This window comes from Haliotis rubra, unplaced genomic scaffold (assembly GCF_003918875.1).
Source record: "Haliotis rubra isolate DU_JTF1 unplaced genomic scaffold, ASM391887v1 Scf180, whole genome shotgun sequence".
Lineage (NCBI taxonomy): Eukaryota > Metazoa > Mollusca > Gastropoda > Lepetellida > Haliotidae > Haliotis > Haliotis rubra.
In genome coordinates, this window is record NW_025765781.1 from 636,327 (window position 1) to 652,684 (window position 16,358).

General features: G+C 40.6%; 1 protein-coding gene across 1 annotated transcript in view; it reads left to right on the forward strand.

Moving 5' to 3' along the window:
• The window catches only part of LOC124273424, a 61,537-nt gene that overhangs the window by 486 nt on the left and 44,693 nt on the right, over positions 1 to 16,358 (forward strand). The window contains 3 exon segments of the mRNA XM_046708689.1: positions 1,446 to 1,819; positions 8,258 to 8,386; positions 10,269 to 10,423. Of these exon segments, the coding sequence (XP_046564645.1) occupies positions 1,446 to 1,819; positions 8,258 to 8,386; positions 10,269 to 10,423 (658 nt within the window).

The following is a 16,358-nucleotide window of genomic DNA, read 5'->3' on the forward strand; positions in this document are numbered from 1 at the left end:
GATATAGTGCAATCAAAGCAGAATGTGTTGTCTGACATCAAGTTGGTTTTGAGTCGTTAGTTCAATTATTATTGGTCGTGGAAGAGGCGCGTGTTCCCCTGGTAACTATATCAACTATATCGCGAGAGGTCCTGATTGGGTTGTAAAATGTTCTCATAAGTCGAAAATCTAAATTTTGAACGTGATCGACATGTCATCAAATGTCTTATTACAGTAACATGTAATATATCAGCCTGTACAAGTTTCATTTTGAAACATAGTGTATTCATAGTATTTTTGGTCATAAGGGATTGCAAATGAATATAACATCAATAAGTTTTTGCGAGCATGTTATAAATTGAAGATATGTTAGATATTCATTGCCTCATGAAATACCCTATATGAAAAATGGAAATCTGACAGAGGCTTACCACCCAAATGAAGTATGTTCATTTTATAAAATAAAAAAAATCAATTCATTTTTTTCTTCTTGCCTAAATCTTATCTGCTTTTTCATAACATTAGGTCCCATTTCAATAACTGTTTGCTATAATTGTAAAATAATTTTTATCCAAACCGCATATATTTCTTAACTGGTTTAGTATGAATATCCATGTTGCATGACAATGTTAAATTGTCAACTGTTATGCATGTACATAATTAGCACATTGGTTTGAGTTATATATTGTTTATTTTATTGTAAACAATGTAATTTAACCATTAGCTGAAACAAACTTCATTATCTTTACAAGACAAACATGTCTTCCTGGTAGTAACAACCATAGGTAACAAACAATCCTAACTCTCAAAAGACCATTTCCCTGATTTATAAACCCTTCCATATCCAATTATGACAAATTGTTATGTTAGTGACATATTTTCATAGACTTAATTTCTTGGGTAGATTTCTTTTAAAGTATGTGGACATATTATTTTATAATAGATTCTTTAGTTGTATTGGTAAATGTTTGAAAGTAATAATCTATATTGTAATATTAAGAGATGTTAGTATTTGGAAATTAACCTTGAAAGCATGTTATCATAGTTATGACCCTGACGTTGAATGTTACAGATTTAGGGAGCCCCTATCTTCTCTGCAAGTTTAGAATTGGTCTTCATCAACCCATGCTTGTTGTAAGAGACAACAAACGGGATCGGGTGGGCAGGTCGCTGACTTGATTGACACACGTCATTGTATCCCATAGATCATATTGCGAATTGCATAGACCGATGGCCGTGGTATCAATCACTGGATTGTGTGGTCCAGACTTGATTATTTACAGACTGCCGTCATATAGCTGGAAAACTGCTGAGTGTGTGACATTAAACAACAAACAAAACAAATATCTTCAAATGCCATAGAAGACATCCGTGGCTCCAGGAGTCTTAATTTTGACAACTCTCTGATTTCTCCGCAATGTAACCATTGTAGCATGGAAGATAATCATTTATCAACTTTTTTTCAGATTTCAAAAGGCAGCAGCCTTTATTCATGAGTTTTTGCTCAAACTAAACGAAGATGGGGAATGTGCAGAATTACGGGACACGCTCAACCTGGCGTTACTGCACATGCAGAAATACTATCGGATATTACAATCGCGTTCGCATGAGAAGAACTCTCAAAATACTTTACAGGTGACGGCAAGAGGGCTGAGCCCCATGACCCCGTTTGTAGATACCCCCGACAAGTTTCAGTGGAAATGGTTGAGTATGGATAGCTTTACGCGACTGGCTTCTACCATGAGTGTGGAGGACAGTATGAACTTTGTGAGACTACCTCCAGCCATTCAGGCTGCCATGGATGGGGACTTGCAGGAGATTGAGCAGCTTGTTCAACAAAGTGAGTTCGTTTGCTGATAGATGATCAATGCATTGTACAAGTGTTGCAAGGCGGTGTACCATAGTTTTAACAAGGGTATGAACTGTACATTATGTGTAACAAGGTGGTGGGGTGTACAGTGTGTGTAACAAGGTAGTGGGGTGTACAGTGTGTGTAACAAGGTGGGGTACTGTACAGTATTTGTAAGAAGGTGGTGTGTACTGTACAGTGTGTATAAGGTACAGGTGTAACCGTACAGTGTGTGTAACAAGGTGGTGTACTGTACAGTGTGTGTAACAAGGTGGTGTACTGTACAGTGTGTGTAACAAGGTGGGGTACTGTACAGTGTGTGTAACAGTAACATTGTGGTAACAAGTGTAACAAGGTGGTGTACTGTACAGTATGTGTAACAAGGTGGTGTACTGTACAGTATGTGTAACAAGGTGGTGTACTGTACAGTGTGTGTAACAAGGTGGTGTACTGTACAGTATGTGTAACAAGGTGGTGTACTGTACAGTGTGTGTAAAAGGTGGTACTGTACAGTGTGTGTAACAAGGTGTACTGTACAGTGTGTGTAACAAGGTGGTGTACTGTACAGTATGTGTAACAAGGTGGTGTACTGTACAGTATGTGTAACAAGGTGGTGTACTGTACAGTATGTGTAACAAGGTGGTGTACTGTACAGTGTGTAACAAGGTGGTGTACTGTACAGTGTACAGTAATGTGTACAGTGTGTAACAAGGTGGTGTACTGTACAGTGTAACAAGGTGGTGTAACAAGGGTGTACAGTGTACAGTGGTGTGTGTGTAACAAGGGTGTACTGTACAGTGTGTGGTGGTTTACTGTACAGTGTGTGCAATGAGGTTTGTACTGTACAGTACAATGTATGTGTGAACTGTACAGGTGTTGTATGAGGTGTACACAGTATGTGTAACAAGGTGGTGTACTGTACAGTGTGTGTAACACAAGGTGGTGTACTGTACAGTGTGTGTAACTGAGGTGGTGTACTGTACAGTGTGTGTAACTGTACAGTGTATTTGTACAGTACAGTGTGTAACAAGGTGGTGTACTGTACAGTGTGTGTAACAGGTGGTGTACTGTACAGTAAACAAGGTGGTGTACTGTACAGTATGTGTACTGTACAGAGGTTTGTACTGTACAGTGTGTGTAACAAGGTGTACTGTACAGTGTGTGTAATGAGGTGGTGTACTGTACAGTATGTGTGGTGTAACAAGGTGGAGGTTTGTACTGTACAGTGTGTAACAAGGTGGTGTACTGTACAGTGTGTGTAATGAGGTGGTGTACTGTACAGTGTGTGGAATGAGGTTTGTACTGTACAGTGTGTGTAACAAGGTGGTGTACTGTACAGTGTGTGTAACACAGTAGTGTGTAACAAGGTGGTGTACTGTACAGTGTGTGTAGGTGTACTGTACTGTACAGTGTGTGTAACAAGGTGTACTGTACAGTGTGTGTGTAATGGAGTGGTGTAACTGTACAGTATGTGTAACAAGGTGTACTGTACTGTACACAGTATGTGTAATGCGGCAACAAGGTGGTGTACTGTACAGTGTGTGTAACAAGGTGGTGTACTACAGTACAATGTGGTGTAACACAGGTGTAATGTACTGTACAGTGTGTGTGTAAGGTGGTGTACTGTACAGTGTGTGTAACAAGGTGGTGTACTGTACAGTACAGTATGTGTAACAAGGTGGTGTACTGTACAGTGTGTACAGGTGTGTGTAAACAAGGTGGTGTACTGTACAGTATGTGTAACAAGGTGTGTGTACTGTACAGTGTGTGTAATAAGGTGGTGTACTGTACAGTGTGTGTAACAAGGTGTGTACTGTACAGTGTGTGTTTGTACACAGGTGTGAATAAGGTGGTGTACTGTACAGTGTGTGTAACAGGTGGTGTATGTGTAACAAGGTGGTGTACTGTACAGTGTGTGCTTCACCAGCGTGGAATGAGGTGTGTACTGTGTGTAACAAGGTGGTGTACTGTACAGTGTGTGTAACAAGGTGGTGTACTGTACAGTGTGTGTAACAAGGTGGTGTACTGTACAGTGTGTGTAACAAGGTGGTGTACTGTACAGTGTGTGTAACAAGGTGGTGTACTGTACAGTGTGTGTAACAAGGTGGTGTACTGTACAATGTGTGCAATAAGGTTTGTACTGTACAGTATGTGTAACAAGGTGGATGTATTCATTGTTGCTCAGTTACTGCTGGACTTGTGACAATCCGTGTTAGAATTTGCCTTCAGTAATCCATGCTTGTCGTAAGAGGTGACTAACGGGATCGGGTGGTCAGGCTCACTGACTTGTTTGACACACGTCATAATTTCCCAATTGTGTAGAACGATGCTCATGCTGTCGATCACTTGATTGTCTGGTCCAGACTCGATTATTTACAGACTGCTTCCATGTAAAGCTGGAACGGTGCTGAGTGGGGCATTAAACATCAATCAATCAGTTACTGCTCAGATATTTATTGATTGTTGATCACTATGTTGTGAATATCATTCATCTGTATTATCTATGTTGTGCGCCAGCCCTATCTAATTGGAGTTTAAGTGGGTCAGACAACAAGTGTCAAAAAGCGTATGTGTCCGAATTTCTGAAATTATCTCTGACTTTCCATCACTGAAGGAAATCCATCAGTCACTTTGAACTTATTTAAATACTCTTCATTTTTACGAAATTGCTCCTCTGATACAGTAAATTCCCTCAAAACATATAGGTACTTCCAGTTTTCATGAATTTTTCAGACAATTATATATTAGTTTCTCTCCTTCTTTCTTGTCTTTCGTCACAACCCGGGTTCAATCCCCATGGGTATTAGTTTATTGCTAAAAGCTCCAAACTCAGATTAGTTTCTCTCCTTCTTTCTTGTCTTTAAAAATTCAAGGAATAGTTGTTGTCTTTCAAATATAAACAAGAGCTGTTTCCCAATAATCACATGATGACATATGACTACAATCAGTTGTGTTAGTTTTAGACATGAATCACTAGACCTGATGAGATGAATATCAGTCCCATCCTGTGAGCATGTCAGCAGCCAGATTTGTAGATAACTTGTACTTTGTGTGAAAGAGTCCATCACCACTGGTTGACTGACTGACTGACTGAGTTTGGTTTTACGCCGCTTTTAGCAATATTCCAGCACTATCACGGTGGGGACACCAGAAATGGGCTTCACTCATTGTACCCATGTGAGGATTCGAACCCGGGTCTTCGGCGTGACGAGACTAACCACTAGACTATCCCACCGCCCACCACTGGTTGAAAGGTGTGACAGATCTTATCACATGTATAGATGTTAGGCAGACTAATGCTTCTCTCTGAAAATATATACTTTTGGTAGAAACATATAGCTTCATTTAAATTGAAAAGGAGCCCCTGTGATTTCGATTATTGCTGAGCATGACAAAATCTAGACTTGCTTCATTTTGTCTTTGCATTGCAGAAAGGGCTGGGTGGTAGGGAGGGAGGGAAAATAATGTGGTTAAGGGACTGTGAGACAGACATAGAGAATACTAAACGATGTCCCGTGTAATACCATATTTATGAAACGAGTGAATGGTTTGGTATCTAATGAGCGAAAGCAAGTTAGATACCAATACCATTCACGATTTTTCATAAATATGGTACAGTAGAACACGGATATAACGAACTCCAAGGGACCAAGAAATTTAGTTCGCTATATCCGTTGTTCGTTATTCACATTTGACCGCCATCTTGGATTGTAGAGATGTAGACATTCACAGACATTACCTATATCATGTTGATAAATATGAAGTTTATTTTATAATAAAATTGAAATAATACAACTACAACTAAATAAATTTATTTTTTTAATGAAAATGCAAGCTTACATTTATAATGTCCAGATAAACCACGAAAGAAGCAAATACTGTAGAGATTTCTTTTCCATTTGTGACATGTCATAACATGCCCGCGCCTTTTATTTTATATTTTCATTTTATGTAATCAGGCTTTCCATTCGCTTAACATGACACAACAACGGAAATACCTCCGCTTTGAAGCTTCAGTATGAATAACATGCGCAGGCTTAATCGCGGTGGTGTCTGGTATCGCTCGACAGCTCTGGAACATCAACAATATGTACTGTACCCTTGCCGAGTATTTTCACAGTTGTAAAAGCGCATTTTATTGATAAAGATTGGTTTCTAATGACGCTTTTTTAGCCACAGTCTGCTATAAGGATCGTGATTGGTCAAAATCAGACACGTGACCTAAGGCAGACAATCATACTACGGCAATGGATACCGTCCTCGTCAACGAAAACGGTTGTTGAATGGGTTAAACACGATATGTTTGTTTTCTTAATTAATTAATGACCATCAATCAATGTTGATTCACCGCCAACAAGATTGATGTATACTGTACCGCTAAGTGGCTGAGCTGACACTGAGTGAGTTCGCTAATCACGTCGTTAATTGGGTCTTGGGGGTAGTAAATCAGTTCGCTATAGCCATTAATTCGCTACTCACGAGTTCGTTATTCATGTATAATTTTAATAATATTATAAAGGACTGTTGACGGGACTTTTAAATTTGTTTGCTATATCCGTTTGTACGCTATATCCGTGTTCGCTATAACCATGTTCTACTGTATTACACAGGGCATAGTTTAGTATTATCTCTATTACTCACCCAACATTAGCAAAATAATATCGAGAAAAGTACTTCTTTCCTAAGAATTCAACGAGTGTGATGACTCTCAGCTTTCTGCGAGTCAAGCAAGGTCTAATACTATTGTGACAGAGGTATTAGCATTGTGACGTCATAACTGTAAACCACTTTGACGTCATACGGACGGCATCACGCGATGTTATTACACAATGTGTAATAACATAGTAAAATTATTAAACTGATATCTTCAACGGGTGAGTAAAAATAAATATTAGCAATGATTTTAGCATTGTAACCTCTTCCTCTTCATTGGTCCTTGTTCAAGTTATCCATATACATGTATATACCATAGAATTCTTTGTGAAATGAATTTGGAATATATTATTGTTAAATGTACTATGGTACATAGATAGAACATAAGACTGTTAACTAAATGATTGATTTCATTATTTAGTCTATCATTGCACAGAGATCTTCATTCTTCTTTCTTTGGAGTCAGTGAGTTTAGTAGTGGTGTTCCGATTAATTGAAATAATTGAAGATTGGTCGCAATGACAAAACGACCAAGCAATCGATCATGTTTTCTCATAATCAAACACAAACAATTTTGGACCACTTGTTTGCAATAACAATATATTTCAAAAGGTTGATTTGTCTCGACATTGCATAAGCACTCCAAGCTCGTTTCAAGTCATGATTAAGTTTATCTTAACAACTCCAGGAAATGTATGTTCCTAACACACTAGTCATCCTTTAAAGATGTGAAATTTGCAAATGCATTTTGTGCAATTTGCGAAAAAACCCGGGAGAACTACACGTTTTTTCTGTATTTTTTGTGCATTAACAAACATAACCAGGAAAATTTGATAAATGACGCTAACCAATTATTTTCGATGATTGATCGGTTGTAATGAACCAATCATCAATTATGAGATTTACACCAATTCCCAACACTAGAGTTTAGTGAGTGAGTTTAGTTTTGCTTCTAGCAATATTCCAGCAATATCATGGCGGGAGACACCAGAAATATGCTTCACACATTGTGCCCTTGTGGGGAATCAAACCCGGGTCTTCAGCTTGACAAAGCGAAGGATTTAACCACTAGGCTAACTTACCTGCCCTCTTTCTTTGGACAGTTAGATCAGTTCATTTAGAAATAAAAATAAATACCTGTCTTGGAAAAGATAAAGAAATCTTGACTAAAGCCCCATGATCATACTTTTGTGTAGTGTTCAACATGATGACCATCAACTAGTTATCGAGGAGAATATTTGGATAAGAATATCGGTCCCCAGCAACCCTTGCTTGTGTTAAGGACTGATCTAATGAATTGGGTGGTGTGACTCTACAACTTGGTTTATTGTTCCAGATATAAGCTTGAGTCATTGAGTACATACTGACATGCTGTTATTCATTTTGGTCATTGATCATTTTATTTGGGTATGGTATACAAGGTGTTTTTTGCTCCCTTAGGTCTGTCCTAATGGTATTTTTGGACCAGCGAGTGAGCCTTTATTAAATATGTTTCTAATGATGTTTTAGGTGATTTCTTGCCATGTGATTCCCCAAGTGTGTCACTTGTCACTTATATCAGTGGGGAGGTGGGGCAGCCTAGTGGTTAAAGTGTTCGTTTGTCATTCTGGTGTCATAAGACCATATTATTTTCATGGGATATATTTAGTTATTTGGATTCAAGGTGTGCGTATTTGAAGAAAGCAGCTTTAGAGTATTTTACAAAATTGTTTTTTTCAAATAAGCAGGAATTCTTCACCTCTTACTTATTCATGATGTTTAATTGCCTCTGTTCAGATCCTGCCTTCGTGAATGACCAGGACGGTATCGGTCGGACGGCGCTGACCTACGCTGTCCATTTTGACCATCCCCAGGCGGTCAACCTTCTGCTAGAACAGCGGGCGGATGTCAACCTAACTGCACATGGTATGTTCTTTAATATACAAACCCTGTTGATCTGTTTGATGGCATTTTAGAAGTTGGTGAATAATAAGAAAGTTATCATAATGTAATAAAGAAGTTAATATCCATAAAGTATCATACTTTCTTACACACCCTGGTGAGCTCAAGTTGGAACAACTTACATTAATGTTCAACTTAGCCAAAAATAACTCTGTAAATCTTGTGATTTAGTTTTAGAACCCTGCTCAACTGCCATCACTGCTTCTTACCAATCTCAATCGATTTTACAATAAATTTACCTTTTTAGGGTGTAGGAACATCTGATCGAGATATCCCTCAGTAAAATCTGGCCCTTCACTAGATTGCTTTGGCTAACGCATAGTCTCTTAATATATATTTGGTAGATACACTTAATTCCTCTTAAATTGAAAAGGAACTGAGCTGGGAAATTCAGAACTCTGAACCTGATGATATTTAGGCTTGCTTCAGTCAGGACTTAAGCATTGCTGATCGGGCTGAGTGGAAGGGAAAATGCGGTTCAGGGACTGTGAGATTATAGATTGCTCAGTAAAGTTTGACTAACCCTGCTGATTAATTTCAGTCTCAATCCATCATTTTTTACTCTTGTGAAACATCAACATGAATGCCAGTCAGTCGCACATTGCACAATTTGTAATACCAAGATAAACATGTGACTCCTTTCTACCTGTGAAGATCCGGGTTAGAATTGATCAGCAACCCATGCTTGTCGTAAGAGGCGATTAACAGGATTGGGTGGTCAGTCTTGTTGACTTGATTGACACATGTCAATATCCTAGTTGGGTATAATGATGCTCATGCTGTTGATCACTGGATTGTTTAGTCCAGACTTGACTATTTACAGATAAACAAGCAAAACATGAATCCATACACTTCTTCTTCACTTGGTAGACTGATGCTCATGATGTTGATCACTGGATTTTCTGGTCCAGACTCTGGTCCAAACTAAACTCACTCACTCACTCTTCACTTGATCTTGATTAAATGAACCCGTGAAGGTCCGGGTTAGAATATTGATCTTCAGTAACCCATGCTTGTCATAAGAGGCGACTAACAGGATCGGATGGTCCGGCTCGCTGACTTGGTTGACAGATGTCATCGGTTCCCGATTGTGCAGATCGATACTTATGCTGTTGATCACTGGATTGTCTGGTCCAGACTCGATTATTTACAGACCGCTGCCATATAGCTGGAATATTGCTGAGTGCGGCGTAAAACTAAAGTCACTCATTCACTTGTTTAAATGACCTGTTAATCCCTGATAGACACGTCAGTTAAACATTTTGTTAAAGCTTGGTGTGACTGACTGTAACTAACAAGACAATTGGCCTTTGCCAGGCTGAACTCCATGCATGTGGAGATTTCCAGTTGGTTATGCATTGCTGATTGAACTGTGGTGACCGACGAGTCTTGCTGATGTCAGATTATCACAGAAAGTTTATACTGTAAATAAATGGTTTTAGACTGGAAGATACCTTTGAGAAAACTTTGACTAAGCAAAGTACGAGACAACACTGTTTGAAGTTGCAATGGTTGGTCGCACAACACTCGTTTGACTGTTACTTGCAGGTCTCAATATCTCTTTATTTATTGCAATGGTTGGGGTAAACTTCTGAATAGAACATCCAAATAATTCAATAGCATATTTCTGATATTACATATTGCTATAAAAACACAATAGTGGTTTCCCCCTAAGGTTGCACCTAGTCATATCTACTATATAGCTAGAATATTTCTTTCCCCTCAATAGCAGCGAATATTTCTGTGCAAACAAACAAACAAACAAACAAACAAACAATTGAATCCAGATTGAGATGAAAAAACATGTAAAATACCTGTGTCCTAACCAGTGATTGTTTGCTTTCAGATGGTTCTACTGCCATGCACCAGGCGTGCCATGACGCCAACATATCGGCCCTGAGTCTCATGCTGGACTATGGGGGCTATGTCAGTATACAGGATACCCATGGGCGCGCCGCCATTCATTGGGCAGTCACCACTCCCAGTCACGACTGTCTAGCGGTAAGATACTTCGTATTCACTGAGAGTCCTGATGTTGCTGACTGACTGACTGAGTTTGGTTTTTACGCCACTTGTAGCAATATTCCAGCAACATCACGGTGGGGGACACCAAAATGGGCTTCACACATTGTGCCCATGTGGGAATTCGAACCCGGGTCTTCGGCGTGACGAGCCAAAGCTTTAACCACTAGGCTACACCACCGCCTCCTAATAGGGAAGTCTCTAAGGGGTCTTCAGTCAGTAAACAATAAAAGGTTTACATATTATGTGTTGTTTGTGGGGCACGGTGGGCGAGCTGGCTAAGGTGCCAGGCTAGTGATCCATTGAGGCCGAGGTGTCGGGATCGAGCCCACCTGTGACAGGGTGTAAAAACCTTTGAGTCAACTTTGTGTGCAGACTCTTTCAGTGTTGTCACAACCCCTAGTGTACAGTACACAACCCTGTGCACTTAAAAGAACCCACGAATCCGTTGGTATATGACCAGATGGTGGCCACATGAATACGTGCAAACACCTAGTTGCAGGTACAGCAACGTGCAGTAAACTTGGACAAAGTACTGTGACTATGTGTCCCAGTCCACCCAGCTGTGAATGGGTACCTCGTTAGGATGAGAAAGCCACAATAACTCAGTGCGCCTAGTGGCTGCAAGAGTTGTATACTTCCCAGGGAGTTGAGATTGATAATACGATGTGCCGTTGAGATTGACATCCAATGATCGAGCGGAAAATACCAGCGCCTTGAGCAAGCACTAGTTGCCTGGATATGTGCGCTATATAAATATCCTATCATCATCATCATCATTAGGAGAAAAGTTTGTTTTGACATTGTATTTATTAAGGAAGTAGTTGAACATGTCAAGACTTACAAATGATTTTAAAGTTTGTCTTGTACTATGCAATTTTGTCTTATACCATGCAAAAAGCTACTATCTAAAGGTTTTAGCAACAATGAATCATCTAGAGAAAGAGGGATGAAGAACATGGGCTTTTTATAGCTTGGCATTTTCAACTTTCATGATAAGCAGTAATTTCTTAGGGAAATATTTCATCATAGTTTGATTGTAAACTTTTACAATAAAATTTAGATTGATCTTATGCTTAATAAAGGGTTTATAGCTGTTAATTGATGATTTGTAAACCCCATCAGGGCCCCTTCTAGGGCTGTCACAGGTCATTGTTTGCCCTAGGCATAAAAATTTAGGAGTCATGGACATGTTTTGGGGAGTCAACTTCAGTTTGGAACTTTCATCAAGACATCAACTGTGATTGTTTAATAACGACAAAAAAAATAAATAAGGCAGGTCAGGTATTTAAACAGCACTGAGCAATTAACTGGGAAACAGTAAACTAAGTTTTAAACAACAGCATATTACAAGTTTAGATTATATGAACTAAGGGCCCAGTAGCATTGCATCAACAATGGCGCAAGCTTCTAAATTCACTGCCTATTTGAGATAATTTGTATGTCAAATACGCAGGTTTTCTGCATCATGGCAAACACTGGTGACAGATCCACGGATGTAGATTTACATTGATCTCAGATTTACACTTACAGTACAACACATGGTGCTCCTACAGATGTCCTGATGTATGTTTGGTTTCAGTTTTCAAACCTCGTATAAGTTTCGCAGTAACATCTTAAACAGCTACCATGGCTTGCTTTACCTTCCCACCTTCCACAGAACATGTGTATAAATCTCATAGCATGTTATCAGGAATGACAGAGTTCTGTTCCTTGCTTCCATCACTGAGATGGGCATGACTTTGTTACTTCAACAGGTGTACCTGAAGACCTTGACTTACTGTTACAGATACACTTGAACCTCACATTCAAGGTTATTGCACTTGTACAGATATGTATGTGTTTGTTGGTCTGTACTGGTGTCTCTGCCTTTGTCTGTACCTGTGTCTTGAGTCTGTGTTTCTACCTGTGTCTGTACCTGTGTCTGTGTGTTTCTCTGTGTCTCAACCTGTATCTGTCTTTATCTGTGTCTCTACCTGTGTCTGTCTCTATCTGTCTCTACCTGTGTCTCTTCATGTCTACCTGTGCTGTGTTTTCTATGTGTGCCTGTTTCCTCTCTACCTGTGTCTGTGTCTCTACCTGTGTCTGTGTCTCTACCTGTGTCTGTGTCTCCACCTGTGTCTGTGTCTCTACCTGTGTCTGTGTCTCTACCTGTGTCTGTGTCTCTACCTGTGTCTGTGTCTCTACCTGTGTCTGTGTCTCTACCTGTGTCTGTGTCTCTACCTGTGTCTGTGTCTCTACCTGTGTCTGTGTCTGTGTCTGTGTCTCTACCTGTGTCTGTGTCTCTCCCACCTGTGTCTGTGTCTCTACCTGTGTCTGTGTCTCTACCTGTGTCTGTGTCTCTACCTGTGTCTCCACCTGTGTCTGTGTTTCTACCTGTGTCTGTGTCTCTACCTGTGTCTGTGTCTCTCTGTGTCCTGTGTCTGTGTCTCTACCTGTGTCTGTGTCTCTACCTGTGTCTGTGTCTCTACCTGTGTCTGTGTCTCTGCCTGTGTCTGTGTCTCTACCTGTGTCTGTGTCTCTACCTGTGTCTGTGTCTCTACCTGTGTCTGTGTCTCTACCTGTGTCTGTGTCTCTACCTGTGTCTGTGTCTCTACTGTGTCTGTGTCTGTGTGTGTCTGTGTCCTGTGTCTACTGTGTGTGTCTCTACCTGTGTCTGTGTCTCTACCTGTGTCTGTGTCTCTACCTGTGTCTCTGTGTCTCTACCTGTGTCTGTGTCTCTACCTGTGTCTGTGTCTCTACCTGTGTCTGTGTCTCTACCTGTGTCTGTGTCTCTCTACCTGTGTCTGTGTCTCTACCTGTGTCTGTGTCTCTACATGTGTCTGTGTCTCTACCTGTGTCTGTGTCTCTACCTGTGTCTGTGTCTCTACCTGTGTCTGTGTCTCTACCTGTGTCTGTGTCTCTACCTGTGTCTGTGTCTCTACTGGGTGTGTCTGTGTCTCTACCTGTGTCTGTGTCTCTACTGTGTCTGTGTCTCTACCTGTGTCTGTGTCTCTACCTGTGTCTGTGTCTCTACCTGTGTCTGTGTCTCTACTTGTGTCTGTGTCTCTACCTGTGTCTGTGTCTCTACCTGTGTCTGTGTCTCTACCTGTGCCTGTGTCTCTACCTGTGTCTGTGTCTCTACTTGTGTCTGTGTCTCTACCTGTGTCTGTGTCTCTACCTGTGTCTGTGTCTCTACCTGTGTCTGTGTCTCTACTTGTGTCTGTGTCTCTGTTTCTCTGTGTCTGTGTGTCTGTGTCTGTGTCTCTACCTGTGTCTGTGTCTCTGTACCTGTGTCTGTGTGTCTACACAGTGGGGTGTCTCTACCTGTGTCTGTGTCTGTGTCTGTGTCTGTGTCTCTACCTGTGTCTGTGTCTCTGTATTGTGTCTGTGTCTCTACTGTGTCTCTGTCTGTTCTGTTTCTTCATGTAGCTGTGTTTCTACCTGTGTCTGTGTCTCTACCTGTGTCTGTGTCTCTACCTGTGTCTCAGTCTCTACATGTGTTTGTGTCTCTACCTGTACCTGTGTCTCTACCTGTGTCTGTGTCTCTACTGTGTATCTGTGTCTCACCTGTGTTTATGTCTCTCTGTGTCTCTACCTGTGTCTGTGTCTCTACACCTGTGTTCATAGTGTTCTAAACCTGTGTCTGTGTCTCTACCTGTGTCTGTGTAAATGCCTGTGTTTCTACCTGTGTCTGTGTCTCTACCTGTGTTTGTGTCTCTACCTGTGCCTATGTCTCTACCTGTGCCTATGTCTCTACCTGTGTTTGTGTCTCTACCTGTGTTTGTGTCTCTACCTGTGCCTGTGTCTCTACTTGTGTTTGTGTCTCTACCTGTGCCTGTGTCTTTTTGTGTGTCTGTGTCTCTACCTGTGTCTGTCTCTACCTCTGCCTGTGTTTCCACCCGTGCCTGTGCCTGTGTCTCTACCTGTGTCTGTGTCTCTACCTGTGCCTGTGTCTCTACCTGTGTCTGTGTCTCTACCTGTGCCTCTACCTGTGTCTGTGTCTCTACCTGTGTCTGTGTCCCTACCTGTGTTTGTGTCCCTGTCTGTGTCTGTTTCTGTGTCTGTATATATATATATATATATGTATCTGAGTGTGTCTGCTGGTAGTAGTTCAGACGTCTGTCAGGTTCATGTAGAGATACAAGCAGCATAACATGGATACCCCACTCCGACATCGTGAGCATACAGTGACTGCTGTAACTACAAGCCGACCAGCCCTGGTTGCATCCCCTTAACATGGAGTAGAGAATTATGAAGTCCTTTGATTAAAATACAAAAACGAAACCATGAGGATCTCCAGCCTTCCTTGCAGTTTACTGCTTGGGTTAGTTATGTTCCAGTCATTGATCAGTTGATGATTGATCAGCCTCCCTGTGATAATGCATTGATCGGTTGTGTCCAGAATTGATTGAGGTGAAATGTTCTGTTGGATATCAAATTTGTTCTGGATTATCCCTTTGATGTTCAAATGATTAAACACTCATTATCAATATGCAATCAATAAGTTTTGAAGAGTCTCAAACTTCAAATCCTGATAAAGCCATGTGCACACCTAGTGTCAGTAATGGAGCTGAGGTCACCTTTATTGGAGCCCATCATCCTTGATGAAGTAGTGTTCACCCTAGATGGAGCCTCTTATGGAGTCATGTTCACTTTTACTGACTGGGGTCAGGTTAGCCTTTACTTGGACCATTTTCCCCTTTAATGGAGTCACATTTGACTTCAATGGAGATTAGTCCCTATAAAGGAGTCATGTTCACCTTGCTACGGAGAGTGTACCTTTAATGGAGCCATGCTCCCCATTGCTAGGGCCTTGTTTACCTTTACTGGAGCCCTGTTTTTCATCAATGGAGCCATGCTCCGCATTACTAAGGCAATGTTTACTATAATGAAGCCATGTTCACCTTCAGTGGAGCCATGCTCCACATTACTAGGGCCTGCTAGGAGCCTTGTTTACCTTTACTGGAGCCCTGTTTTTCATCAATGGAGCCATGCTCCGCATGCTCCTTACTAAGGCAATGTTTACTATAATGAAGCCATGTTCACCTTCAGTGGAGCCATGCTCCACATTACTAGGGCCTTGTTTACCTTTAATGGAGCCCTGTTTTCCATCAATGGAGCCATGCTCCGCATTACTAAGGCAATGTTTACTATAATGAAGCCATGTTCACCTTCAGTGGAGCCATGTTCCACATTGCTAGGGCCTTGTTTACCTTTAATGGAGCCCTGTTTTCCATCAGTGGAGCCATGCTCCGCATTACTAAGGCAATGTTTACTATAATGAAGCCATGTTCACCTTCAGTGGAGCCATGTTCCACATTGCTAGGGCCTTGTTTACCTTTAATGGAGCCCTGTTTAAGTTGACATTACAAACTGACTAATGATAGATAATAAACCCAATGTTGTCTCCAATACAATGAAATTGTCAGCATGTGTAAAGAACTTTTAAGTCTGCTAGGCCAAACCTGTCTCTTAGCATCTTTTTAGAAGATGTTAGTGTTTACATGGCCTGTGATCAGCCGAACATGTTTGACCACACAGAATAGACAAGATTCTGGCTTCTGGCAAAAGTCACAGACCGAGTCAATGGTAATTCATAAGATAACAGAAAAAACCATGAAAGAGTAACATGACTTCAGTAAATACTACATTGAGATTGGTTAATTAAAGTCATTTAGAGGTGTATAATCACGTTATATACCTCTGATTTTCCAACACTGCATGTATTATTTTTCAAAGCTATGTGTTAAGTTTTAAATCAAATTCAAAGCTAGTATAATTTTGTTATATACCTCTGATTTTCCAACACTGTATATTTATCTCCTAATTATTTAAGGTTCTAAATTGCCTGTGTCAGACAAATTGGAGAAAAAAATTAGTTAAAATTGGTACATGCAATGATGTATTTTCAAAAAAGTCTCCTCTTTTAAAT